Here is a 26,210-nt window from a genome sequence, read left to right as displayed (position 1 = left end):
CCTAGCTGCCCCTGAATTCATTCTTGATCATGGTAATTCACCATTAAAGATCTCATGATATTAAAAATTGGCCTTCTGAGCCTGTGTATCAAAAAAATTTGCGTTGGATTAATGTACTATTTGGCTGGTGAGAGGCTTATTGAGAAAGACTGGGGGAATGATTTTTAAGCAAGCTCTAAAGCTGAATTTTCCTAATGCTGCTTCTCAAACATGATATTTGGAAATATCTCACCTGGCAGATTTGAAATCTGACTGAAAGCATTTGATCATCCACATGGCCTTACCTGGAAACTGACATTTTAATAAAAAGGGAAAATTTTCCTTTCTTGTGTCCTTATGGTAAATTCCTGTAATCGTGTCAAGTGATTAGTACAAAACAATTTAAATTTAGTCCATTTTTGCTTATAACTATATAATTCTAATATTCAGCTGGGCTAGTGTATAGCCTTGGCATCTGTTGTCAGTTACATGTTCCTGTGAGAATTAAGATTCTTTAATTTTTCAAGATGCTAAGGTGATATTTAAGGAAATGTGAATAAAGTTTTTGTGACATCAGGATATGATTCTATAGAATAACTACTTCACACTCTGTTTTAAGGAAAGGAATGTTAGTCAACTAAATATATCCAAAAAAGGAAGTCCTATGGTCTATTTAAAATTTTTGTTAATTTTTTGAAAAGGAATTCATTTTCAGCTAAAATTTTTTGATTCTTTTTAAAAATAAACAAAAAAAGGTAAAAACTGTTTTATTTATAGATATAGATTATTATTTATATAGATTTATTATTTGTAGATATAGATTAACAAATGTATGTATTACAAACTCAAGTTGATTTGGAAAATTTTAATGAAATCATTTGTTGTAGTAGACATTATTATTATGGAAGTTACTTTGGTTAGTGGAACAGCATCTTCCAAATGGGGGAAATAAATGAATAATGCCTAAGAATAAAACTTGAGTTTTTAAAACTGGTTTGGTTCTCAAATTTTCTATTTTGTAACTATGTTTTCTGTGTGACAATTGACAAATCAAATTGTAGTTTTCATAATCTAAGAGACTTCAAAATTATAAGTTTTGACCTGATAAAATTTGTGTTGAGATACGTCTTTTACCAGAAAGGATATCTACAAGTAAAGCCTGGTCATTGACAGACACAAGAGATACAGAAGGATAGCAGAAGAAAAAGAAATGGGTCAGAATTGTATGTTATTATGAGTTATTTAATCAAAGAGAGACTGACCCCTTTTGATCTCTGTTCCTTGCCCCTTAGACTCTGTAAATGTGTCATCCATCCTTATGTTCCCCTCATAGACAGTAGTTGATTGTTGCTTGTCCAATTCTTCTAACAACCCCAGGTCTTCAAAAGATTTCTCCCTCCAAGATGCCTCAATTTATCTAAACTTGATGTAATGACATCAAAATGGGGGAAATGAGAAAGTTTAATAAGTATTTCAAACTATGTTCTTGGCAAAGAAGCTAATTTCTTGTTAGACAGTACTCAGCGTTCAGGTCTCAGTTACCTTTGGCACTGGGTTAAAAAATGAAGATCCTAGGTCTGGAAGACAAAGAATAGAAAGCCTGCCCTCAAGATACTTTAAGTCCAGGAAGAGATAACAATTCATCAGTGCTGTATATCCTTTGTTTTTGGATAATGGCCTTCATCTATAGATTCCACAGTAAATCCTAGAGAATAAAAACTACAATTTCTGTCATTTTATTTTAACCCTATATTTTAAAGTCCACTTCCAGTCTACTTCCAAAAAGTCAGTTTTTTCTTAATCTTCTTCATACACATATTAGCATGGTCTTCATAGCCTGCTTTTCTTCAGTAGGTGTCTGTCTACCTTAATTGGCTGGATTTTGCCATAAGAAAATGGCCTTTTCCTGGTCGAGGTTCAATGCTCCATTAAAGCATTCTTGTTCCAGGGCAGTTGGGTGGCTATGATGTGTATGACTCTTATTCCTTTTCCTATAGCCCAAGTTATGCTAGGTTGCAGACATGAATTGGAAGGGCTATATGTCTGGACCACCCTGGTTGACTTCTAGTTGTATCAGCTGGCTGGAGGGAAGAGAATTCAGTTAGAAAAATCCGTTGGATTGTACTTGAGCTTGCTCTCTTGATCAGGCTATAAGGAACTGTCTGGAGAAGTCTGTTGGTTTGGCCAACTGAGGAACTTCCACAGGGGATGTTGTGAATTGCTGTGATGCTCCATTGCTCCAAGATCTCGGCAGAGCTGCCTCCTATTGACTACCTGTGTCACATGCTAGTGTCTGGATAGTAGAGAACAGATCACCGGGGAGCCCAGAGCAGTCTAGATGGTAGGTGATCACTGACTTCAGCTAGGACTTTGGGCTCTTCCTGACTCCAATTGCAATTAATGAAAATGGTGGAAGGGCTGGTACAGAAAAATCCTCTACAAGCTCTGGAATGAGTTGATAGAGAATATTACTTAAGTCCCATAGATTAACAGCATTGAATTTGAGGAGATTTCAAGTAATCATGACCTTATCTTAAGCACAGTATTTGTGGATGTAGCAACTGTATTGTGGAAGCCCCCTCACAGCCTATTGTTCATCCTGCCAGAAGTAATTCCTGGTAATTCAGTCTGGATAAGCTGTGATCTTTTTTTCAGGCTGAGTCAATGCAGAAACAGTCAGCCCTAAGAACAGAGCAAATATCAGATGGCAGTTTGGGAGGTTTCTGGTTCCAACCTGAGGTGTTTGTTCTCCTATCATGGAGGACTCCTTTTGCATGTCTTTGAAAGCCTTGGGTTCCAGGAGGAACTCAATCTTGGTCACAGGTTAAAGTTTGTGACCACGATGCTCTGTTGGAGCCTATTGGGGGTGAGAGTGGGGGCAAGTCTTGGTAGTATATTTTTGGGAAGATTTATTTGAGAAGCCTTTCTTTGGTGATCTCACCCAGAATTTTCCATGTAGCTGAATATAGTGAACCACTCCAGAGAATAAGAGTGACTCTGCTGCCTATTGTGGAGGGCAAGGATTTAAGATTAAGAACCAGATTAGGGTGAGAATTCTTGTTCTTAAGCTTCCTCCTCCACTCAGAATTAGAAAGGGTTATAGTGGTCATAAAGATAACAAAGACAAGTGGGTCTGTTGGTATTATGTTTAGGTTTTGATGATCTGTCCTGAAAGGGGGGGGGGGGGGTGTGATCAGAATAGAGAGGCAGAGGAGGTAGAATGAATTTATTTCATGTAATTAGGGTACATGTGAAGAACAGACTAATAAGCAGGGCAAGGTGGGAGGAGTGGAAGTTACACAAGGCTGACTTTCATCTAAACTAGAAAAAGGAGATACACACACACACACACCCTCAGAGCTTGGTGTAGAAATATATTAGATAAGAAAACCATGAGAGGAGAGGAAAGTGAGGAATTTGAGAAGAGGTAGATTTGAGGAGGGATTAGTCACATGCAAAATAAACTACAACTTCATAGGTAGATCATAAAGGATAAGAACCTGTGGTCAAGTGTAGGCAAACAGAGAGAAAAGCAGTGTTATCATATATTAATCATCACTATTGAGTGGACTCCAATTTCCCCATTCTCTTCTTTGAAAGAGAGAGGAAGAAAGCAATGAAATGGAAACATCTAAGAGGAAAGGGTAAATATGAAATTTAGCAGTCAGAACTGTGAAACTGAATGGGATAAAAACTTAAGACATAAAAAAAGAAGAGAAGAACAGAAAGCAGAATCCAACAATATATTGTTTTCAAGAAACACTCTTGAAGCAGAAAGATTAACACAGTTCAGATAAGGATCAAAATCTATTATGCCTCAAGGGAATGCAAAAAATCAGGGGTAGCAATCAATTCTCCCAGACAAGGCAACAGTAAAAATAAATTTGATAAAAATAGATAGAGAAACATCATATATAATGAATCATTATAAAGATGTTTGTACAAATAGTATAGCATCTAAATATTTAAAGGAAAAGCTGATCATTTGATAGAGAGAAATAAGATAATAAACATATAATTCTTAGAACTGTCAAATGTCTCTGGAAAGAGCCATAAACTTTTATGTATGGACACAGAACTCTCATGAGCAAATACAGGATGAATAGTCCATTGCCCAGTCCTAGGTGAGAAGGACAAAGCTTATTGGTACAGAGTTCATAGTATGTACAATGAGGGTGTTCCCTCAAACTTTCTCAGCATGTGAATAATTTGTGTACTAATTTTGAAGATTTTTCCCCTACCCTGATAGCCCTTCATTTCCATATCCTCAACACTCAAACTTCTTAACATAACAAGATTTTTTCAATTAAATGAAATGATGTTCCTAACCATTGATTGGGGAAATTTCCCAAGAGTCTGCTAATAGCCATGATACCTGAAGGGTTTGCTATCAGGATCTGTATCTTTGAATCCCATTTCTTCAAGCTTACAGCGTCGGTACAGTTCATAGTGGCGGGTATGAGTTTGTTCTCTCAAGTCCTCCATGTTTACTCGGATCAGCATCTCCCGGAGCTTTACAAAGTCACAGTGGTTTTCGTTCTCAACTGTAAGATATGAAACCAAAAGAACAGTTAGCAGTATTTTCACTTAAAACCCCAAAATCATAAAGCTATAAAGTGGAGGAATGCTACTCTATTGTAAAAAACAATGAGAACAACTGATAAAACTGACCAAGTAAGATCATCTGAAGATTCTTACCCAAAAAAGCTGTTTTTAAGTGGATTAAAGGAAGGAAGAGGTCTGCATTAAAGGATATCATGTGAGGCATTCAAATAACTATGGGAAATTATCACAATCATGTAGCTTTTTCCCATTTTTCTCCCCTCTATCAAAACAGTTATATAAATGACTGAGAAGAAGGTTATTATATGACCAAATTGAGCTACATGTAAAGAGGAACTGGCAAAGGAGCACTCTTTTTTAAAAAATTGTTTTACTATTTCAATTAACCAGCATCTTCCATTGTTCCCCTCACATTTACCTTTCCCTTGCCCTACAGAAAAAGAGAATCCTTACAACAAATATTCACTATCAAACAAATCCTAATATTGGCTGTATCCAAAAAATACATGTCTCATCCTACATATGTAATCCATCCCCTCTCTGTGGGAGGTGAGTAGCATTCTAAGTCACCAGTCCTCTAAAATCATGGTTGATCACTGCATTGACGAGATTTCCTAAGACTTTCAAAATTTTCTCCTCACTCTTTATCAGTTCAAGGTGATGTTTAAGTGACACCTGCTTCTACTCCTTCCTTGTTTATGTGGACTTCTACTTGTGCTCTCCAATTATAAATGATAATAAATTATCTTCTTAATTTCTCTCATTTTCTTCATTAGTGTATCACAACCCTTCAGCCCTACCCTTGTTCTTTCCCTTATCATTGTAGCATAACAAAAATCACCTATGGGTCAATCTGACTCTAGCCTGACTCCCCATGTAATACCTTGCTGATGCTATGGTTCCCAAATATCATCCTTCTTCCACCTCATAGAATGCATATGATTTATCCTAGTCTTTCCCAATCACTTGCTTGCTTTTATGTTTTTATGCTTCTCTTTACTCCTGTGTTTGTAATTCAATATTTCTACTTAATACCAGTCTTTTAATCATTAATACTTGGAGTCTTCTATTAAATATAGATTTATACTCATTTTTGCTGGGTTATTCCTGGTTGTAAGTCTATATTTTGCTTTCAGGAATACTGCATTTCATGCTCTTCAATCATTTATGATGGTAGTAGCTAAATCTTATATAATCTTGACTGGTTTCTTGATACTTGAACGCTTTCTTTCTGGTTGCTTGTGGTATTTTTCTTTGACCTGGAAGGTCTGGTTTATGATATGTTTGGTAATTTTCATTTCAGGATATCTTTTGGTTCTATTTACTTTATCCTCTGGTTCTAAGAGATTCAGGCAGTTTTCTCTTATGATTTCTTTTTTGAAATATAAAATGTGGGTCATTTTATTTGGTCAGGGAGTTCAGGTAGTATAACGATTCTTAAATTATCTCTCCATGAGCCATTTTTTAGGTCAGTCATTTTTTGATATGAGACATTTAAATTTTCTTCTATTTTAAAAATTTTTGATTTTCATTTACTGTTTATTGTATCTGGGGAATATTTAACTTATGTTGAATTAATTCTAATTTTCAGGGAGTCTTTACTTAATACCTTCATTTCTTTTAGGAATTCTAATTGATCCTGGGCAAGACATATTTTTCCTTGAGGCTTTGCTTGTAGGTGTTTTGGAGGTTTATGTCTTATATGTTTATGGCTTTAAAATAGCTTTTTATCTGTTCTTAGTTTGTTTGCTTAGTTATTCTTCTAGTGATATACTCTGAGCAACCAGGCTTTACTGATCTAGCTGAGAGTTTTGGAAGCCAAGTCCCAGTTGCTGTTCTGGACAGAAAACTGTATTTGAAAGCTGCTGTAGGTATCTGGGGTTCTAGGCTCTAAGTCCAGGTTCAAGATCCTGAACCCACACTGCTGACCTAGACAAGAAATTGAATCCAAGAACAGCTGTCCATAGGAGGAACCACAACCACAACTAGACTGTGGACCTGGTAATCTGACGTTTGTGTCCAAATGTTGTCACCTCAGGATGTGATGTCAGTGTGCAATCATGAGTAATTTACTGAAAACATGATAGTCACTTTGCAGTAGAATGTGAGTATACTTGTGTATTGGCATGAACAACTTTGGCCACTAATTATATCAGAAAAAAAGCTGATTGGTCAAGTTTCCCCTCCTTAAAAGTGAGCCACAATGAACCTGTCTTTTTTTTTTTTAGGATTTTTGCAAGGCAAATGGGGTTAAATGGCTTGCCCAAGGCGACACAGCTAGGTAATTATTAAGTGTTTGAGACCAGATTTGAACCCAGGTACTCCTGACTCCAGGGCCAGTGCTTTATCCACTACGCCACCTAGCCGCCCCCTTCAATGAATCTGTCTTAACAAAATCACCTAGTTCTGTTTTAGCAACTTAGTCTAAGGTGAAGCAAAATGGAACCAAGAAAACCCACACCGGTAAGGACACAAAATTTGAAAAGAGACCACATATGAGCTTCCCGTTTTCTAGAGCCCAAAGAAGCAAAGCCAGATTACCAGTCATTTCTGCCCATAGACCCAGTGGTCTCTGTGCCAAAGGCCAGCTCCCTACACCTCCAATTATTCACCATCTTGAAGACTATGTTCAAATGCTTGAGCATTGTGCTAGGCTGGGAATTCCCTGTAGCATACCTCTCAGGAAATGGAGGTCATTTCCAATGTGTGATATCATGATTTTTTCTTAAATCTTTGTTTCTTCTCAGACTTTTTTCCAGTTTATCCTATAGATAGTTTGCTTGCATGCTGCCTCCTCCATTAAGCTGTGGGCTCCTTTAAACAGGGACTGGCTTTTTGCCTTTATATCCCAGCATTTAACATAGGGCCTGACAGAACAGGTTCTTAACAAATACTTGCTTCACTTTATCTCTCTAGTAAATGAGTGATGAAGGAAATTGAGTGAACTTCCCAAATGCAGAGCAAAGCAGACTGTTGTTCACTTTTAAAAATTTCTTTTATTTTTTCCTTTCTCAGGATTATTTGCTATTTATTATTATTATTTTTCCCCTTAGTTCTAGTTCCTCTTTTACAACATGACTAATATGGAAATATGTTAAATCCAATTGTACAGATTCTTTGCTGCCACAGGGAGAGAAGGGAGAGTGGTAGAAAAATGTGGAACTCTTTAAATTTACAAATGGATGAATGTTGAAAACTATCTTTGCATGTAATTGAAATTTTTTTTTTAAAAAGACTCAACTCAAAAAAAATAACATAATTTAATTGGCTAACTCATTCAATGTCATGCTTTCCCTGGAGGGCACATTATTAGTTGGGCCACTCTTTTTTGCATAATGCCTTGGCAATTTATACTCAAAAAGTCAGAAACAGGAATAAAGAAAACCCTGTCTTCAATCCCCTTTTGGGATTAGGATTATAAACTCACTGGTGTTCAAGGACTTTTTGTCCCTCTGTGCTTGGTGATATTTATCCTTTGTTCTGGAAGAAGACCATGGCATCAGGGAGGTGATGCCATAACAAACACATGAATTGGATTTGAGGGTGTGGGGTCTGTGCTAAGTCATCAATCTCACTTTTTCCTCCAGAGCCTCTGGGTCCAATGGCCAGATATGAATCAGGATGACTGGAGATGTCTCTTAGATGAGTTAAGTGACTTGCCCAAGGTCACACAGCTAGTTAAGTGGCAAGTGTCTGAGGGTGGATTCCGACTTCTATCCTCCCAACTCCAAGATCAATGCTCTATCCACTACACCAATCAACTACCCTTTATTTCCAGTTGTCCTGATTCATAATGACCACTGGACACAGATGGCTCAGAGGAGAAAGTGAGGCTGGTGACTTAGCACAGCCCCCCCCCCCCACTCAAATCTAATTCATGTGCTAATAGCATCAGAAAAGCCAATGAACTCCTTTCAGAAGCTAACTATTGCCTTCTCAGAACATACTGGTAAAGTTCAAGCATGATTTTACAGCTTTTACAGCCTCTGATTTGACAATGAGAAGGCTGAGTATTTTCCATTGTATCTTGTGGTCACTTCTTTCACCCTCCCAGAAACCAAAAAATGACCTGTACATATTATTTGTTGGAAAGAAGTGTCCCTTGCATTCTGCCCTACTGCTATGGAGGAGCCCCCAACAGTGTTCCGGTGTCCCTCCCCCTTCCTTCCAAAGGCATACCTTGTACCACACCCCAAGGGTACTGCCTGGCCTTTGCCATCTTATTTCCAATCTTCACCTCTTCAGTACTCCCAACCACAGCAAATGGCAGATGGACCTGAAAAAAAAAGAGCTTGTATAAAAGATGCTGCTGTCACCCTCATCCTCATCTATATGCTCAGAGATCCTGAGGCAGCTCCCCTAAAAAAGTTGTCTTTTATTCCTAAAGAATTTAGGAATAAAATAAAATAATTTATTCTTCAGTTTGCAAAGAACTTTAAGGATTAGCAAATTGATTTCCTTCCTAGCCTAGAGTATATTGTGAGCTAGGCATTGTATTAGCCCTATTTTACAGATGAAAAAAACCAAGGCTGAAAGAAGGTAAGCAGCAATAGTTGAATAAAAGTGATCTAAGCTGAGATTCCACCTCAGGTGTCTGTGTCAGCCAATCTTTCTGCTCCTGCATGCTGCCTCCATACATAAAAAGCAAACTCTTTCCTTAGAGGGGAATCTTCCAGAGTTGAGAGGCAGTGGGGAAAGGCACTATAATAGATTGTAATTCAATTGGACTTGTAGGATGTTTTCTAACTGAATTATCAGCTGTTGTCTATTGAGTACATATAGAGGACTACATCAGAGTCAGTAATCCAAAATAACACTTTTGTGATATCATTTCTTCATGACTACAAGTAAAATTGAAACTGAAAGGAAGTTTTTCAGAATAGTAAATTCATTATAATCTAGTTTCCATTCTAAATCATTTGATCAAGTAGATTTTTCTCCTGAATTTTTCTGGGAAGCATTTACCCTAAATATTTGCATTCTTTGAACTTTTCCATTTTAACTATAAATTATCCAAAATGACTTTAAAAATTATTCTTTAGTTCTTGAGGTAATGAATCTAACTCCGATTCTGCCCTCTTCTCCATGCCTTTGGGGTTTCTTAAACTAGCTTAAAAAAAGATTCTGTGAACTTCTTTAAAAATAACTCAAAATACAATTAATTTCAACTTTTGTTTAAAAAATATGCATAATCAATTGTGCACAGCTTTTGACTAAGTGACAATACTATTGGACTCACTTCCAAAGGAATAAAAAAAGATTCATATATTCAAAAATATTTATAGTTATATTTTTTTGTGGGAGCAAAGAACTGAAAGAAAGAATGGCTGTCCATCAGTTGGATAATGATTAAACAAATGGTCTGTGAACCATAACCAAACATAGATGTCATAAGAAATGTTGAAAGGGATGGTTTGAAAGAAACAAAGGTAGAGAGCAATTAACAGGACTAGGAGAACAAGTGAATACAATATTGTAGTTAAAAAAAACCCCAAAGATGCCAACCATGAGCTCAGAAGTCCAACAACAAAGCTTGCCACCTACCTCCTGGTAGAGGGGTTAGGAAAGAAGCAGAATGAGAAACACAATCTTCTACAAAATGAGGATTGATTTTGCATGATAGGATTTATCTGACAAAGGTTTTTTTTTAATTCAAGGAAGAGATTTTTAAATGGGGAGGACAAGAGTGAGTTATAAAACACATAAGTACAACAGCAGTAGATTTAGTGGGAGTTACAAACATACCAGAAACTAACATGATGAATTTATTTATTTATTTGTTTGTTTTTATTTTTATTTTTTAAAAAAGAGGCAGTCTATTTGGAGTGGAGATTGCAGTTCTGTGTATGAGAATGTGTTTATTATATATTAAGTACAGAATGACAAAATTTTTAAACCATTAAAAGGAAATTTATTCCATGTACCACTTTATTTGGATGGGTGGTGGGGAATTATAGACCTAAGAAAAAAGTTAGTAGTTCTAAAGTTACTAAGGCATTTAGAAGATTCAAGAAATATGTAAATAGCAGTGATGCTTTGAAGACAACTTCCCTTCAAATAGAAACCTTGGCTAACGTATTTCTTAAGGCAGATCCTTCATTTAGATTTTCATTATCTGACACTGCTTCCCAAAGAACTGGTAATACCTAAATCACAACCAATCTAGAATAACCCATAATTTAATACTGAATAGCTTTAAGCTTTCCCAGACATTTAATATAGATCCCCTAAACCCAAATCACAGGGATAAAATAAAGAAAACTTTCCTGATTATACCAAATCGAATCTTTATACACTTTTCTCTAAAGAACAATTCAGTCTTTGAAACAAACAGAACTGTTTCAGTTAATACTATCTAGCCCAGATGCCTAAGGGGACTTCTATCCCCCTCCAAAACCCCCACATATTAACATGTTAGAATGTTACTAAGAAAAAACTAAGAAATCAATGTTCCTAGATGACTTTTTCACTTTATGTGAGCTCTTTTTAGGTGTTTGCAAGGCAGTGGCTAGGTGATTTTTTTTTTTGCAAGACAATGGGGTTAAGTGGCTTGCCCAAGGCCACACAGCTAGGTAATTATTAAGTCTCTGAGGTCGGATTTGAACTCAGGTATTCCTGACTCCAGGGCCAGTGCTCTATCCACTGCGCCACCCAGCTGCCCCTTCTATGTGAGCTCTTAATACAAGATCCTTCCGGGAGGGAATGTTTTTTGCTAAGGACTAAAATGAACTCATGGAGATGAAGATGACTTTCATTTGTTTTCCATCCTCAGTGGTAGTATGGGACTTGAAGCGAAGAGGTCAGAATTTTTAATGATTTTTCACAACTTCAAAAGAAAAATTTTTACTGGGCCCTAATCATTAGATACACTATTAGTTGCTGAAATGAAACAAAAAGTTAATTTCAAGGAGTACCTTATCAATAGAAACACCTGTATGAGCCAGCCCTATGCAAAATGCTGGTGATGGGAACCAACCAGTCCCTGAAGGAGCCTCATTCCTTAGAGGGTGAGACAAGATGATCTGATGAATCCCCCCAATTCTATGACATTCCACAATTACAAGCAGTTTCAAGGGTCAATATTAGGATTATTCTGAATGTAGATCATGAATTTGAAAGGAATTTTTAAAGGATAAAAGATGTGTAAACAAGTTCCATTGGATCAATGTGGCCACACTGTAGTTTCCAGTTCAACTCACCACTGTCTCTTCTAGCTGCTCCTGCCTTGCCATATACATAATCCTTGATCCAATCACCATCTTCCACTTAGGCCCTGGTATACTGCTGAATGATGTAGAAGAAATCCTACAACTGATGACTGAAACCACTACAGATTTTTTTTTAAACTGGGCTGTCATTTTATTTTAACTCAACTTTCTATCTCACACCACACAGAGGCTATTCAAGAATTGTTTTCATTCTAACCTCTCTCTATTCCCCTTTCCACTCCAGCTAAAGATCTTGACTCAAACTCTACTGAGAAAACAGACCATTTTTAGTAAATTTTCTCTCTTCCTCTCCTCGACATCTTTAAACCTCTTGGCATCATTTCATTCTAGCCATCTTTCTCTCAGTCTCTGATAAAAGATGCCAAGGCCATCTTTACAACCCCTCCCCTCCCCTCTCCTGCAGATAGGCCCCATTATTAAACCCTCTTCCCAATCATTAATCTCTCATGATTTACTGACTTCTGCCTATACCACTGCCATTTTGAAAGAAAATTCTCACTAGATGCAACTATTCAAGTTCCAGATTTCTCCCTTTTACTCTTAGCAAAAGCAGTCTATATTCAATGCCTCCACTTCCTCTCTTTTCCTTTTGGAGTGCCCTCTTTTCAGTGTTTTCTCTAAAGGTTTTTTCCTTACCTTCTCAGTCCTTCTGTTATCTCATCCTATGAATCCACCTTAATTCTGTGTGTGTGTACCTACTCTCACATGGTGACATCAAATTCCACACATAGTCTAGACTAGAGATTCAGTCTAAGACCCTTAGTTTAGTTGATGTTATAGGGGAATTTCTAGATATCCAGCCTAACTCCGAATGACTATTTTCTGCATTACCAATTATCCAGTGGATATACTGGACATTCCATAAATATCTCCACCTCAATGTATTCAAAATAAAACTATCTTTCCCCCAAGCCTCTTTTCCAAACTTTCCTAATGCTTTGAAGGAAACCACCATTCTTCCAGCACTTAAATAAATGCTTGATTAACAGTCCCATCTAATTTGGGTTTTCTAAAAACCAAATGTAGGGGAAAAGTACAGCCTGAATTCAGATCAATATTGGAGTCAACCTCAGAGTGAGGAAGGCTTTGATTCAAGTCCCACTTATGATTCATTTTGGTTGAGACTTTGGTCAACTTAGCCACTGAGATCTACCACATTGATCCACTGGAATTTGTTTACACATCTTTTGTCATCTAAAAATTCATTTCAGATTCATGATCTACATTCAGAACAATCCTAAAATTGACTCTTGAAACTGCTTGTAGGATTGTAGAATCTCATTGGATTAGGGGGATTCATCAGGTCACCTAGTCTCACCCTCTAAGGAATAAAAGCTCTTTCAGGAACTGGTTGGTTTTCATCATCCCATTGCCAGCATTTAGCATGGATCTTGGCTCATATAGGTGTTTCCATTGATTAGGTCCTCTTTGAAGTTACTTCATTAATTGAGGTTGAGGGAAAGGAAGAATATCAAAATTTTCATCACTAATAAAAACTCAGCTTCAGTTTTTCCCATATCGTATTCAGCAAGCAGTATATGCATATAGCTCATTTAAAATAATCCCTGAGATTAAATCACATAGGAAAATTTTTTAAAAAATCACACTGGGTGAAAAAGTCCTTTTAGATCTCACCTCACTTATATTGACAACTGTTTACAGAAGAAATTGTTCTGTGAAAGATTCTAACATAAGAAGGTCATTAGAAAAATTGAAGCAACAAAAAGAATCTAGGCCGTCTTGCTCATGGACAAACTCTAGATAAGAATATCACAGCACTGGGAATAAGAAGACCCAGGTTTTCCCTCTGCAGGCTTCCATTTCCTTGCTGAAGTGACACTTTATGATTCTGTAAAATGCAGATTTTGGAAAAAAGATCAATTGGGCAGGGATTGTTCACAATGACAAAAATTCCTTGATTAACAAAAAAGCTTCATTCTTTAAACATTGAAATTGAAATACAATTATTGCACATGCTTTTCTCAAATCTCTCAACTTCAGAAAATGAAGAATTAAGAAAATTCCAAATGGGTTTCTCCTGCTACCCTACATCTTCCTGGGCTGTTTGACCTATGTTCATGGAGACAACTCATTTTCATACTAGCCAAACACTGTGCAAAGTACTGTTAAAAATATGATTTTATTTGACCTCAACAACCCTGTGAAGTGATATTACCAATTTTCAGATGAGGAAACGGAGACAAAGAATAAATGATTTGCCCCAAGCCACAGTATTTGAGGCTGGATCTGAAATATGGTTACTCTGACTCCAGGCCCAAACTTTTTTTTTCCAAGGCAATTGGGGTTAAGTGGCTTGCCCAAGGCCACACAGCTAGGTAATCATTAAGTGTCTGAGGCTGGATTTGAACTCATGTACTCCTGACTCCAGGGCAGGTGCTCTATCCACTGCGCCACCTAGCCACTGGAGGCCCAAACTTTTAACCACAGTGCCACCAGCTGCCTAGGAAAAAAACCAGAATTAAGAAAAACTAAAGACAAATATCATCCATATGAAAATGAAATAGCTCTTTTCTATTCAGTAGATTATACAATAACAAGAGCTGACTGGATGGGACAAATAGAAGCACAAAAAGTGCCAAATGGCAAGAAACAGGGCCTCTATGGAGATATGTGATGACTGACACGTTTTCAAAGATCTGGATGGTTTTTATTAGTGAGAATATCCTCAAATGCTTGTTCATGTAACAACACAGGAAAGGTGGAAGAAAGGAGAAAAGGGGGAAGAGAAGAAGCAATGTGAGACACAAGAGGCAGATACTTGTTCATCAACAGGAGGGTAAGAAGGTAGATGCCCATTTCCTTTCAGTTCATCAAACAAGAATTTATTAAACATTTCTTCTATGCTGGGCCCTATGCTAAACTTTATCCACAATGGATAAAGACAAAGTGGATGGAAGGTTGTTACACTGAGAGAAGGCACCCTCAGTGGGTATATTTGGGGATGGGGAAGCAGGAAAGTCTTCTTGGGAAAAAGTGGGATCTAAGCTGAATTATGAAGAAAATCCAGAGAATTTAAGGGCAGAGGAGCAGGAGAACGCTAGGTCTGGGAGACAGACAATGAAGAGAAACAGAAGATGGGAGTATTGTGTGCTAGGAAGAGTCAGGACACCATTGGCATAGGATGGGATAGGATGTGGCAAGAAGATAAGGCGTAAGAAATGTAGGAATGCCCCCAGCTAGGTGGCGCAGTGTATAGAGCACTGGCCCTAGAGTCAGGAGTACCTGAGTTCAAATCCAGCCTCAGACACTTGCCAATTAACCCCACTGCCTTGCAAAAACTAAAAAGAAATGAAGGTTAGAAATTATCTTGGGGTGTCTAGGTGGCACAGTGGATAGAGCACCGGCCCTGGAGTCAGGAGTACATGAGTTCAAATCCGGTCTCAGACACTTAATGATTACCTAGCTGTGTGGCCTTGGGCAAGCCACTTAACCCCATTTGCCTTGAAAAAATCCTAAAAAAAGGGAAAAAAAGGAAGGGACCAGGATATGAATGGCATTAAAAAGTCAGGCAAGATTTTCTCATTGCCCCTATTTTTAAAAAAAATTTTTACAAATTTATTTTAAGGCGATGGGTTAAGTGCTCCTGGAATTTTTTTAAAAGGGAGCCATGAAAAGATCATTGAATGGAGAGGGGATGTGTGCACCATAGTTAGACTGTGCCTTAGGAAGCCCACCCTTTCAACTGAACAGGGGATGAACTGCAATGGGAAGAGTATTTATAGCAGAGAGATCAACCAGCAGTTCCTGCAACAGTATGGGCATCAAGGTTGTATGAGGGAAGAGGAAGGGATTAAGATAAGAGGTGCTGGAGAAGGGAGAAGCTACAAGACTTGACAACAGACTGGATATAGGGAGTGAGTGAAAGTGAGGAGTCAAGGATGCTACTGAGCTGCTGAGTCCAGGTCAACCAGGGTAACTGGGAGTCTGGCGGTTCCCTCAACAGTAATAAAGAAGTCGGGTGAGGGGGAAGCCTTGGGAGTAGGGGAAAGATGAGGAGTTCTGTTTTGGACATGATGCATTTGAGAAGTCTGTAGGAGATCCAGTTTGAGAGGCAACTGAAGGTGCAAGACCAGAGGGAAGGAGAAAGGATGAGGATGGATAAACAGACTCAAGAATCATCTATACAGATGATAAGCACCATGGAAGCTGATCACCAAGATTCCCAAGTGAGAAGGCACAGAAAGAGGAAAAGACAAAGCCTTGGGGTATACCTACAATTAGTGGATATGACGTGGAGGATGATTAAAAGGAGACTGAGGAGCAGTCAGACAGGTAGGAAACTAGTTATAGAATGTTGGCCTTGGTAGTTTCATTTTTTTCCTAATGAAACATAGACATCACAAAACATTCAAGATGGAAGGGACCTCAGTTTTTCCAAGTCTCCCGTTATACATTTGAGGAAATTGAACCAAGGGGGTTAAAGTGGCTTGTCCAAGGTCAGAGAACAAAATTATTTCAGAATAAGGTATAACTGGATATTGCCTGCCAGACACACCAAGCTGTACTAGTACAAGCATTCATTCTCCTTAACCAACTTACACTCATTGTTGCGTTGATCTCTGCCACCGTCTCTTCATCTGTAGGGAACTGGTATATCTGAACACCATTACTGACGAGTTCACTCATGATTTTGCTCTTGAATTTATGAAGCTCGTTTTTGGCAATGGTGTCTGCTTTTGCTATGATGGGGATGATGTTCACCTACAATTTAAAGAAAAGCCTACTTTTAGACTGCAACGTGCTTAGAAAGCTACAGAAGCAATAGATCAGACGAATGAAAAGTAGCAAAAAAAAATACCAAACCACCCTGAAAATAAGTGCCAAATAAACATCAGATCATCTCCTAAAATGCAATTTAATAAGACATTTGATCCTGTCCCCTTTGTGATTTAACTCCTTCCTCCAAGCGAAGGGTTAAACTACTCTGGCTTCAGAGAAATACAGTTTGTCACATTTGAATGGCTTGTCATTTCCTCCCTGGTACAAGTCATTTTTTTTTTCTAAAGGCTAAAAAGGAAGTTCAGTCATTCAGTCAAAGACAAATAACTGTAACACAGGAAAGAAACCACCCACTCTTTAGACCTGTGCTGGCAAATGAGCTCTCTGCCCCACCTTCTTAAGGGAACGATGGCCATCTGTTCTTGGGGATCTCTGAAGTGAGAATTATAGCAGCACTGCAGTCAGCACTTGTAAGGAAGCTAAAAACAAACACTTAGAGCCTAAGCAATCAATTCTCTTTTCTGATTGCCTAAAAAATGCTAGAAAGAACAAATAAGCATTCATCAGAATGAAAATAGTTTCAACAACTTGAACATTTTCTTGACATGGGAAGAATTATATGAATTGGTGTGAAGTGAGGGAAGCTGAAACAACAAAACAAGAAGGACTCCCATGATGTAAATGGAAAAAAAATGATAAGATGCCTCAGAAATTGAAGAATGCAATAAGAATAATCAAGCTGAAGAAGAGGAGAAAATTCAACTTTTTTTCCTTTTAAAGACTTTATTTTGAGTTTTAGAATTTTTCCCCAATCTTACTTCCCTCCCCCACCCCCACAGAAGACAGTTTGCCAGTCTTTACATTGTTTCCATGTTGTACATTGATCCAAATTGATTATGATGAGAGAGAAATCTTAAGGAAGAAACAAAGTATAAGAGATAACAAGATCAGACAATAAGATATCAGGTTTTTTCCCCTAAATTAAAGGTAATAGTCCTTGGTCTTTGTTCAAACTCCACAATTCTTTCTCTGGATACAGATGGTATTCTCCATTGCAGATGGCCCAAATTGTCCCTGATTGTTGCACTGATGACATGAGCCAGTCCATCAAGGTTGATCATCACCCTCAAGTTGCTGTTAGGGTGTACAGTGTTTTTCTGGTTTTGCTCATGTCTCTCAGCATCAGTTCATGCAAAATCCCTCCAGGCTTCCCTGAATTCCCATCCTTCCTGGTTTCTAATAGAACAATAGTGTTCCATGACATACATATACCACAGTTTGTTAAGCCATTCCACAATTGAAGGACATTCACTTAAATTGTTTGCCACCACAAACAAGGTTGCTATGAATATTTTTGTATAAATGATGTTTTTACCCTTTTTTCATCATCTCTTCAGGGTATAAACCCAGTAGTAGTTTTGCTGGATCAAAGGGTATGCACATTTTTGTTGCCCTTTGGGTGTAGTTCCAAATTTCTCTCCAGAAAGGTTGGATGAGTTCACAGCTCTACCAACAATGTAATAGTGTCCTATATTTCCCACATCCCTTCCAACATTGATCTTTGTCCTTTCTGGTCATATTGGCCAGTCTGAGAGGCATGAGGTGGTACCTCAGAGGAGCTTTAATTTGCATTTCTCTAATAAGTAATGATTTAGAGCAATTTTTCATATGACTATGGATCGCTTTGATCTCATCTGTAAATTGCTTTTGCATATCCTTTGACCATTTGTCAATTAGAGAATGGCTTTTTTTAAAAAAAAATTTGACTTAGTTTTCTGTATATTTTAGAAATGAGTCCTTTGTCAGAATCATTAGCTGTAAAGACTGTTTCCCAGTTTATTACATTTATTTTGATCTTGGTTACAGTGGTTTTTGTCTGTGCAAAAGCTTTTTTAATTTAATGTAATCAAAATCATCTAGTTTGTTTTTAGTGATGTTCTCCATTTCGTCCTTAGTCATAAACTGCTTCCCTTTCCAGAGATCTGACAGGTAAACTAGTCCTTGATCGTCTCATTTGCTTATAATATTTTTTTTCCTGTCTAAATCCTGTATCCATTTGGATTCAACTCTTTTTTTTTAAAGAATGAAGGAGGGGCGGCTAGGTGGCATAGTGGATAAAGCACTGGCCTTGGAGCCAGGAGTACCTGGGTTCAAATCCGGTCTCAGACACTTAATAATTACCTAGCTGTGTGGCCTTGGCAAGAAGCCACTTAACCCCATTTGCCTTGCTAAAAACCTTAAAAAAAAAAAAAAAGAATGAAGGACTATAGGTATAATAGATCACTACATATTCTATCAGATCTAATTTATATATTGATTAGTTTCATTTAATTCTTCATTAAAAGATCCAGAAAGGGAAAGATAGGGATATATTCAGAATTCAAAATGATGCAAAAACAAATGAAATCAGAAAATACTTATTAAAAAGAAAAAAAAATCACTCTATATTGTCCAAAATAAAACAGAAAATTCTCTTGAATTTTACAAAATTTCATTCAAAATTTGACATATAATGCAAGAGGTAAAAAAAGAGACTTTTGTATTATTTGCATATAAAGCCCTAAAATATAGATAGTATATTTGTTGCACTGGTTATTAATAATGAACCTACAGAATTCTAATATTCACTTTCCAAAATTAATGATCCAATTTCTGTCCTCTACTGGCAGTTAAAAAGAGATTCAACCTGTGATCTGTAGCAATTTATCTTTATTACAAGTTTAGTGGTAAGTCAATCAGAGGACAAGAATATAATGAAAACCAGAAAGATTTCCTTTCTTTTTTTTTTTTAAGAGATGGCTGACTCTATTCATTTGATTCTCTTTTTATCCTTAGGGAGGCAGTGTAATACAATGGAAAGTATTCTAAATTGGATGTGGCCAGATCTGGATTTGAATCCCAAATCTGTATATATTACATTACTTGTGTCACCTTTATCTTGTGGTAGCATCAATTTCCTCATCTGTAAAATAAGGAAGTGAAGTAGATGTCCTCACCCTTCCAGAAGAAAATCTAGGATCTCTTGCATTATTTGCAAGCTTCTGGTCTGTCTCAATAAGGAGCCAGGCATGCTAATATTAATATTAACATAATAATGTCAACATGTTAGTGTGTGATAACATTATAACATAACAGCATAACATAAGCTATATTGTATTATACTATAAAATAACCTTATTGGGTTATTTTATCATGTTATTAATTATGTTATTACTACTACTAATAATAAAAGCATTTATTCATAAGCTAATCATTTACCCTCTTCCATGAGCATATTGCAGAATGAGAAAAAAAGGCAAGAAATTTTTAGTCACAATGTTTTTCTTAAGAATATTCAGGGGCGATTCACAGATGTAGAAAATTACATATATTGTCAGACCATTTTGGCATGTATTAATTGGTTTTACTAATTTTTTAAAATAACTTGTTACAAAGGCTTGCCAGGGGTTGAAACAGAGGAATGAATACAAGCAAGAATTTAGATGATGTAAAAATACAAAATATAAATAAAACTTTATTTAAAACAAAAAAAAAAAGAATATTCAGGGGCAGGGGTGGCTAGGTGGCGTAGTGGATAAAGCACTGGCCTTGGAGTCAGGAATACCTGGGTTCAAATCTGGTCTCAGACACTTAATAATTACCTAGCTGTGTGGCCTTGGGCAAGCCACTTAACCCCATTTACCTTGCCAAAAAAAAAAAAACCCTTAAAAAAAAGAATATTCAAAAAAAGAAAAAAATACTCCAATGGGGTACTAGGTGGTACCCTGGAATTGAGAAGACTTGAGTTCAAATGCAGACTCAGAAACCTATTAAGTGTATAACCCTGATTAAATCACTTAGGAAAGAGGGAAGAAAGAAAGCAAACCTAAATCCATGATTCTTTCTAGTATGCTACACTAACCTATAAGTCCCTCAAAGTCAGAATGCTTGTTTCTCAGCTTTGCTATGTAGAATAATTTTTATTGGAATCCTTGTTTGGGGATGGGGTGGAAGGGTAATAAATGGAGGGTGAAGCTGAGGCAGAAAAAAAAATCCTTAAAGGTTTTTTTTTTCCTTTTGGATTTGCCACATTTGCTAATCCACTTCATTTTTCTGGCTTAACAATACTTCTGTGAGGAAATGACTAGAGGTGGGCTGACTCAGTACAATTATTGCTGTGTTGTGTAGATAAGACTTAAGTGGGCTATACTTTGAGTCAAAAGCTCTCTATTCCTACTCAAAAATCAGAGATTTTTGCTCTGATCTCAAGCACTCACATCATGTGAAGCTATGAGAAATTAAAAGCTTGGGTTCAGAGAACTTGAGCTAGCCCATGGTAGCGGTGTTGAGCTTCAGTTTTAAATTTTACTAAAAGTGAGTCAAATTCTTCCAAGAGTTCAGAACTATGAAAGTTCAGTTAATTCTTTCAGGCCACCACAAGATCCTTTGATTCAGTGCAATGGGGAAATCAGAGGAGCCCTATTCTGATGGTGGGGCCTTTTCTGGGTAGCTCATGGGTAAGAAGGCATCTTGGTAGGTTGATATCCAGAGACCCATCCCAAACTTTTTTTAGGGTCATCCCCCTAATTTTCCAAGATGAGCAGCTTTAATGCCCTCAAAGGCTAGTCTCTGTGGCAGAATTAAAACTTGAGCAGAGGGCCCTCTGACTCCAAATCCAGTATTCTTTCCTCTAGTGCTATAGATCTTGACCAGGGTTTTTTAAGATCCCAACAGATCACAAGTTTTAACAGTTCCAAAAGGAAGAGGCTTCAAAATTCAGATATATGCCTGGTCATGGTTCTCACCTCATTGAAGCCAAGTGGTTAATTTTTTTCAGCCATAGCCACCATAATTCATGAAAGAAATTGACTATATAATTCATAAAAATGAGACTTTTTTGCAGTAGTAAAGGGAATATGGCACCATGCAGCCTCTCTCCCAAATGAGTGACTGGAGTATACAATTTTAGACAGGAAACCATTTTTTAAAAAATCTAGTTTTCTCTAAATTTGCAATTAATGCAAAGTCTCCCACCCATGTGTATGTATATGTGTTCGTATTATGTGTGTCTGTGCATACAATTGTATATACATACATATATATATATAAAATGAACATATATATACACACATACAAATCCTATTTAAAGATTTTTAAAAAACTAAATCAAAGCGATCCATAGTCATATGAAAAATTGCTCTAGATGACTACTTATTAGAGAAATTCAAATTATATCTTCTCTGAGGTACCACCTCACACTTCTCAGATTGGCCAATATGACCAGAAAGGACAATGATCAGTGTTGGAAAGGATGTGGGAAATCTGGGACACTAATACATTGTTGCTGGAGCTGTGAACTCATCTAACCTTTCTGGAGAAAAAGTTGGAATTATGCCCAAAGGGCAACAAAAATGTGCATACCCTTTGATCCAGCCAATACCACTATTGGGTCTGTACCCTGAAGAGATGATGAAAAAGGTTTGTAAAAACATTACTTGTATAAAATTATTCATAGCAGCCCTGATTGTGGTAGCAAAGAAATGGAAAAAGAGTGAATGCCCATCAATTGTGGAATGGCTTAACAAACTGTGGTATATGTATGTGATGGAACACTATTGTTCTATTAGAGACCAGGAGGAATGGGAATTCAGGGAAGCTAACAAACTGTGGTATATGTATGTGATGGAACACTAGTGCTCTATTAGAAACCAGGAGGAATGGGAATTCAGGGAAGCCTATAGGGATTTGCATGAACTGAGGCTGAGTGAGATGAGCAGAACCAGAAAAACACTGTACACCCTAACAACAACATGAGGGTGATGATCAATCTTGATGGACTCACTCATTCCATCAGTGCAACAATCAGGGACAATTTGGGGCTGTCTGCAATGGAGAACTGTGTATCCAGAGAAAGAACTGTGGAGTTTGAACAAAGACCAAGGACTATTCCCTTTAATTTAGGGGGAAAAAAAACTGATATCTTATTGTCTGATCTTGTTCTCTCTTATACTTTATTTTTCTTCCTTAAGGATATGATTTCTCTCTCATCACATTCAACTTAGATCAATGCATATCATGGAAACAGATTGCCTTCTGTGGGAGGGGAGCAAGAATAGGGGGGAAATTGTAAAGCTCAAAATAAATTAAATCTTTCTTAAAGAAATAGTCAAAGATTATTTTCGGATCTCAGTTACATGTTTAAAAGTTAGATATAAGTGGATATAGCAATTAAAATCAGATATAAATCAATGAATACTTATTGATGTCTATTTGGAATCTGTTTACCATAATCTAAAGAAATCTAGCATAATGGGCTCACAGATGAATTCACCCTTGTCTTAACTCTATTTAATTTCCATGTCATCATCTGGTAAACAATTGGAAAAAACAATCCTGCTTTCTACAAGAAAAATTCTTGACCAGGAAATTCTTTTCAAATATTTAAATAGTCAAATTTCATGATTATAAAACTTCAATAAAGTAATATTATCTATGTGAAAAAAATTCCATAATCTTATTATGTAATTTTGCTATTTCTTATACTTTTATTTTCCTTAAGGATATGATTTCTCTCTCATCACATTCAACTTAGATCAATGTATACCATGGAAACAATGCAAGGACTAACAGACTGCCTTCTGCGGCGGGGAGGGGGAAGCAAGATTAGGAGGTAAATTGTAAAATTCAAAAGTAGATAAATAAAAACCTCTACTGCTGTTTCAAATACCCGATTTTGATTCTTCTAATTGTCTTCTCTCTCTCCTCTACTTTATCAGAGACAGAATTCAGATACTCCAAAGTTGTAAAACAATGCTTTTACAATGATGGGGGTTAAAATTTAACCCAACAATACAAATTGCATGATAAACCAAAGAAATTTTGAGGGATTTTCCTCAGATACCAAACAAACAAAAATGAATCAATTGCCTGTAGTTAAAGAGTCAAAATTGCTCCAAGGACACATTATTTTAGGACAGAGATCACCTAGAAAGAATGCAGTTTTGTGCCAGTGAGTACCTTGCTGTCCAGTTTCTTCATGGTGACAAGGTCGAGGGACTTCAGAGAATGTCCAGTGGGAGCGATGAAATAAAGGCAGGCGTGGATGCGGGTGTCATGGTAATTGAACAGAGAACGCTTGATCTTCAATTCCTCTTGTAGGTAAGCTTCAAATTGTGCGTCAATATATTCTACTATTGGTTTATAGCTATAATGATAAGAAAATAACAACAAAAACAAGAACTCACATTTCTATAGAGTTTAAAACTATATTTTTACTTCAAATATCTTATTTACTTTACTGGACTCCATTTTTATGCTACTCACCTAATAAGAAGTCTGCCCTATCCAGCTTCCCTGCTACAATCTTTTTTCCCCTCAACCACCTTAGAAAATCTGAAAGTCAAACAATATCTAGTGTATGATCCCTTTACCCTTTTTTTACACAATTCAGAATGAATCTGGATAGTTGATGATAATTAAACTAATCCCATCACACCACATTGGTATTTCTGGGAGGCTAGTTCCCCTTGCCACACACACTATATTTTCAGATTCTGTCTCTACCTCCATTATCTGATATAAGTTAAGAGAATTAAAATAGGTTTTTGTTTGTTTTGCAAGGCAAGGGGGGTTAAGTGGCTTGCCCAAGGCCACAGAGCTAGGTAATTATTAAGTGTCTGAGTCCACATTTGAACTCAGGTCCTCCTGACTCCAGGGTCAGTGCTCTATCCACTGTGCCACCTAGCCACCCCTAAAATAGGATTTAATATTGGCCCAAGAAAAAGTAAAATTTGTATTTGTCTTCTTCGCCAAGTATCATATAATGTATCTCAAATTCTTTGCTATCAATTTTGGATATTGTTACTATCTTTTGGGGAATATTAGCACATATATTAAAAACTAAAAAGCTGACTACAACCGCAATTATGAAGACAATGCTACTATCAGGAATAACACTGCAAATGTTTAATGGCTCAGATTCTCTCCAGGAATCTAGTTGGTCATTGCTGTTAAGTCCTAGGGATATACAGAAACCCTTTTTAAGGGTAACTTCGAAAATACCTTAACAAATGCAGCAGTGATTATTTGTGCTTGCATGCCCAATGAGGGCCATTCATTCATTTCTCCAAGCATTTGATTCACCATCACACTAGTAAACATTATAAATATTATGAAGCCAAAATCTACTGTGTTTCAACAATCTGGGCCCTGAGAGGAAAAAAAAACCAAACCTCTTGATTCCATGACACCCTTGGAAGGAAACTTATTTTAAAATGAGAAGGAAGAAAAAAGCAATCAGAGCAATGTGGGAGAAAGCTAAAAACAAAACTAAAGACCAAATGCTGCTGGGTGTCATTTTCATACAATATATATTTCAATTCAAGTGTTCAATCAATACATAGTATGCACATAAACAAAATGATGTCTCAAGAATTTTATTGAATCAAAAACTGTATTTGTTGGAAGGGACCTCAGAGTACAACTGTTACAAGCTATAATTCAACATTAATCTACATCCCCCTTTCCCTGATAAGCAATTTTCTTAACAAGTGGTTATTCAGATACTATTGAGGTCCTGCAGTGAAAAGCTCCTATCTCTCGTCAAAGAGGCAGTGGACTACAGGGACAGAATAAGTCATATATTGTCAGATATGGCCCATGGTTACAAAAAAGGATTCTCCTGTACGGTCTAGGATGGTAAGGGAAGTCAATTGGAAGTGAGATTGAAGTAAAGATGACATCAGTAAAACTTTTAAAGGTTCTCAAGAGAGGCTAAAAATAATTATAGCTAATATTACTACAGCTCTTTAAGGTTATAAATATGATTTTATTTAATTGCATGCAAATTTAGTTTTCAACATTCATCCTTTTGCAAGCTTTTGAGTTCTATTTTCTTCTAACACCCTTCCTTCCTTCCACTCTCACCAGGGCAGTGAGTAATGCGATATACATTGGGCATGTACAACCATCTTTAACATATTTCCATGTAAGTCATATTGTGAAAGAAGACTCATAACTGAAGAGAAAAAAAATGAGAATAAAAACATAAAACAAGGGGGTTTTTTTAGGTTTTTGCAAGGCAAATGGGGTTAAGTGGCTTGCCCAAGGCCACACAGCTAGGTAATTATTAAGTGTCTGAGACCGGATTTGAACCCAGGTACTCCTGACTCCAGGGCCAGTGCTTTATCCATTGCACCACCTAGCCGCCTGGCAATATAAATCTTTACAGCATTTAACTTTCCTAGCCGCCCCTTTAAAACAAGGTTTAAAAAGTGAAAACAGTGTGCTTTGGTCTTCATTCAGACTCAGTTTTTTTCCTTTGGATGTGGTTGGCATTTTCCAACTAAGTCTTATCAAATATCTTTCATTCACCATAGATAGATGTTATTATTAACCTTGCTTTATAGATGTGTGATTTGAGGCAGAGGTGAAGTTACTTTCTTGGGTCACATATCCAGTATGTCTGAAGCTGGATTTAGACTCAGGTCTTTTGGACTTAACCCACTGTTCTTCCTAGTTGCCCCAGAAAACAGTCCATTATACGAATGCCAAGTTCTGATTGTTGAGAATTAGAATTCTAGTTATATTAAGTTTCAATATACTTTGTAATATCCACTCACTTCTCCTACTTCTGCCCTTTGGTGCCAAGCAGAATATGACAAAGGTCAAACTTCCCATAGCCTACCAGTCTTAAAGCACAAGTGAAAATATCAAAAAACT

General features: G+C 36.9%; 1 protein-coding gene and 1 long non-coding RNA gene across 5 annotated transcripts in view; one reads left to right on the top strand and one right to left on the bottom strand.

Moving 5' to 3' along the window:
* Nucleotides 1–26,210, bottom strand: part of SEPTIN11 (septin 11) — a 168,070-nt gene that overhangs the window by 42,622 nt on the left and 99,238 nt on the right. For all 3 annotated transcript variants that reach the window (XM_074228545.1, XM_074228547.1, XM_074228546.1), the window contains exons 4-7: nt 23,508–23,694; nt 16,332–16,493; nt 8,722–8,818; nt 4,355–4,523 (exon numbers count right to left, since the gene is read on the bottom strand). In XM_074228545.1, the coding sequence (XP_074084646.1) occupies nt 4,355–4,523; nt 8,722–8,818; nt 16,332–16,493; nt 23,508–23,694 (615 nt within the window). The remainder of the gene's footprint in view (nt 1–4,354; nt 4,524–8,721; nt 8,819–16,331; nt 16,494–23,507; nt 23,695–26,210) is intronic.
* The window catches only part of LOC141517500 (uncharacterized), a 70,926-nt gene continuing 46,717 nt past the window's right edge, over nt 2,002–26,210 (top strand). For both annotated transcript variants that reach the window (XR_012476884.1, XR_012476885.1), the window contains exon 1: nt 2,002–2,320. This is a non-coding gene — a long non-coding RNA (uncharacterized LOC141517500). The remainder of the gene's footprint in view (nt 2,321–26,210) is intronic.

Source organism: Macrotis lagotis, chromosome 3, assembly GCF_037893015.1.
Source record: "Macrotis lagotis isolate mMagLag1 chromosome 3, bilby.v1.9.chrom.fasta, whole genome shotgun sequence".
Lineage (NCBI taxonomy): Eukaryota > Metazoa > Chordata > Mammalia > Peramelemorphia > Peramelidae > Macrotis > Macrotis lagotis.
This window is presented reverse-complemented; position numbering and strand designations above follow the sequence as displayed.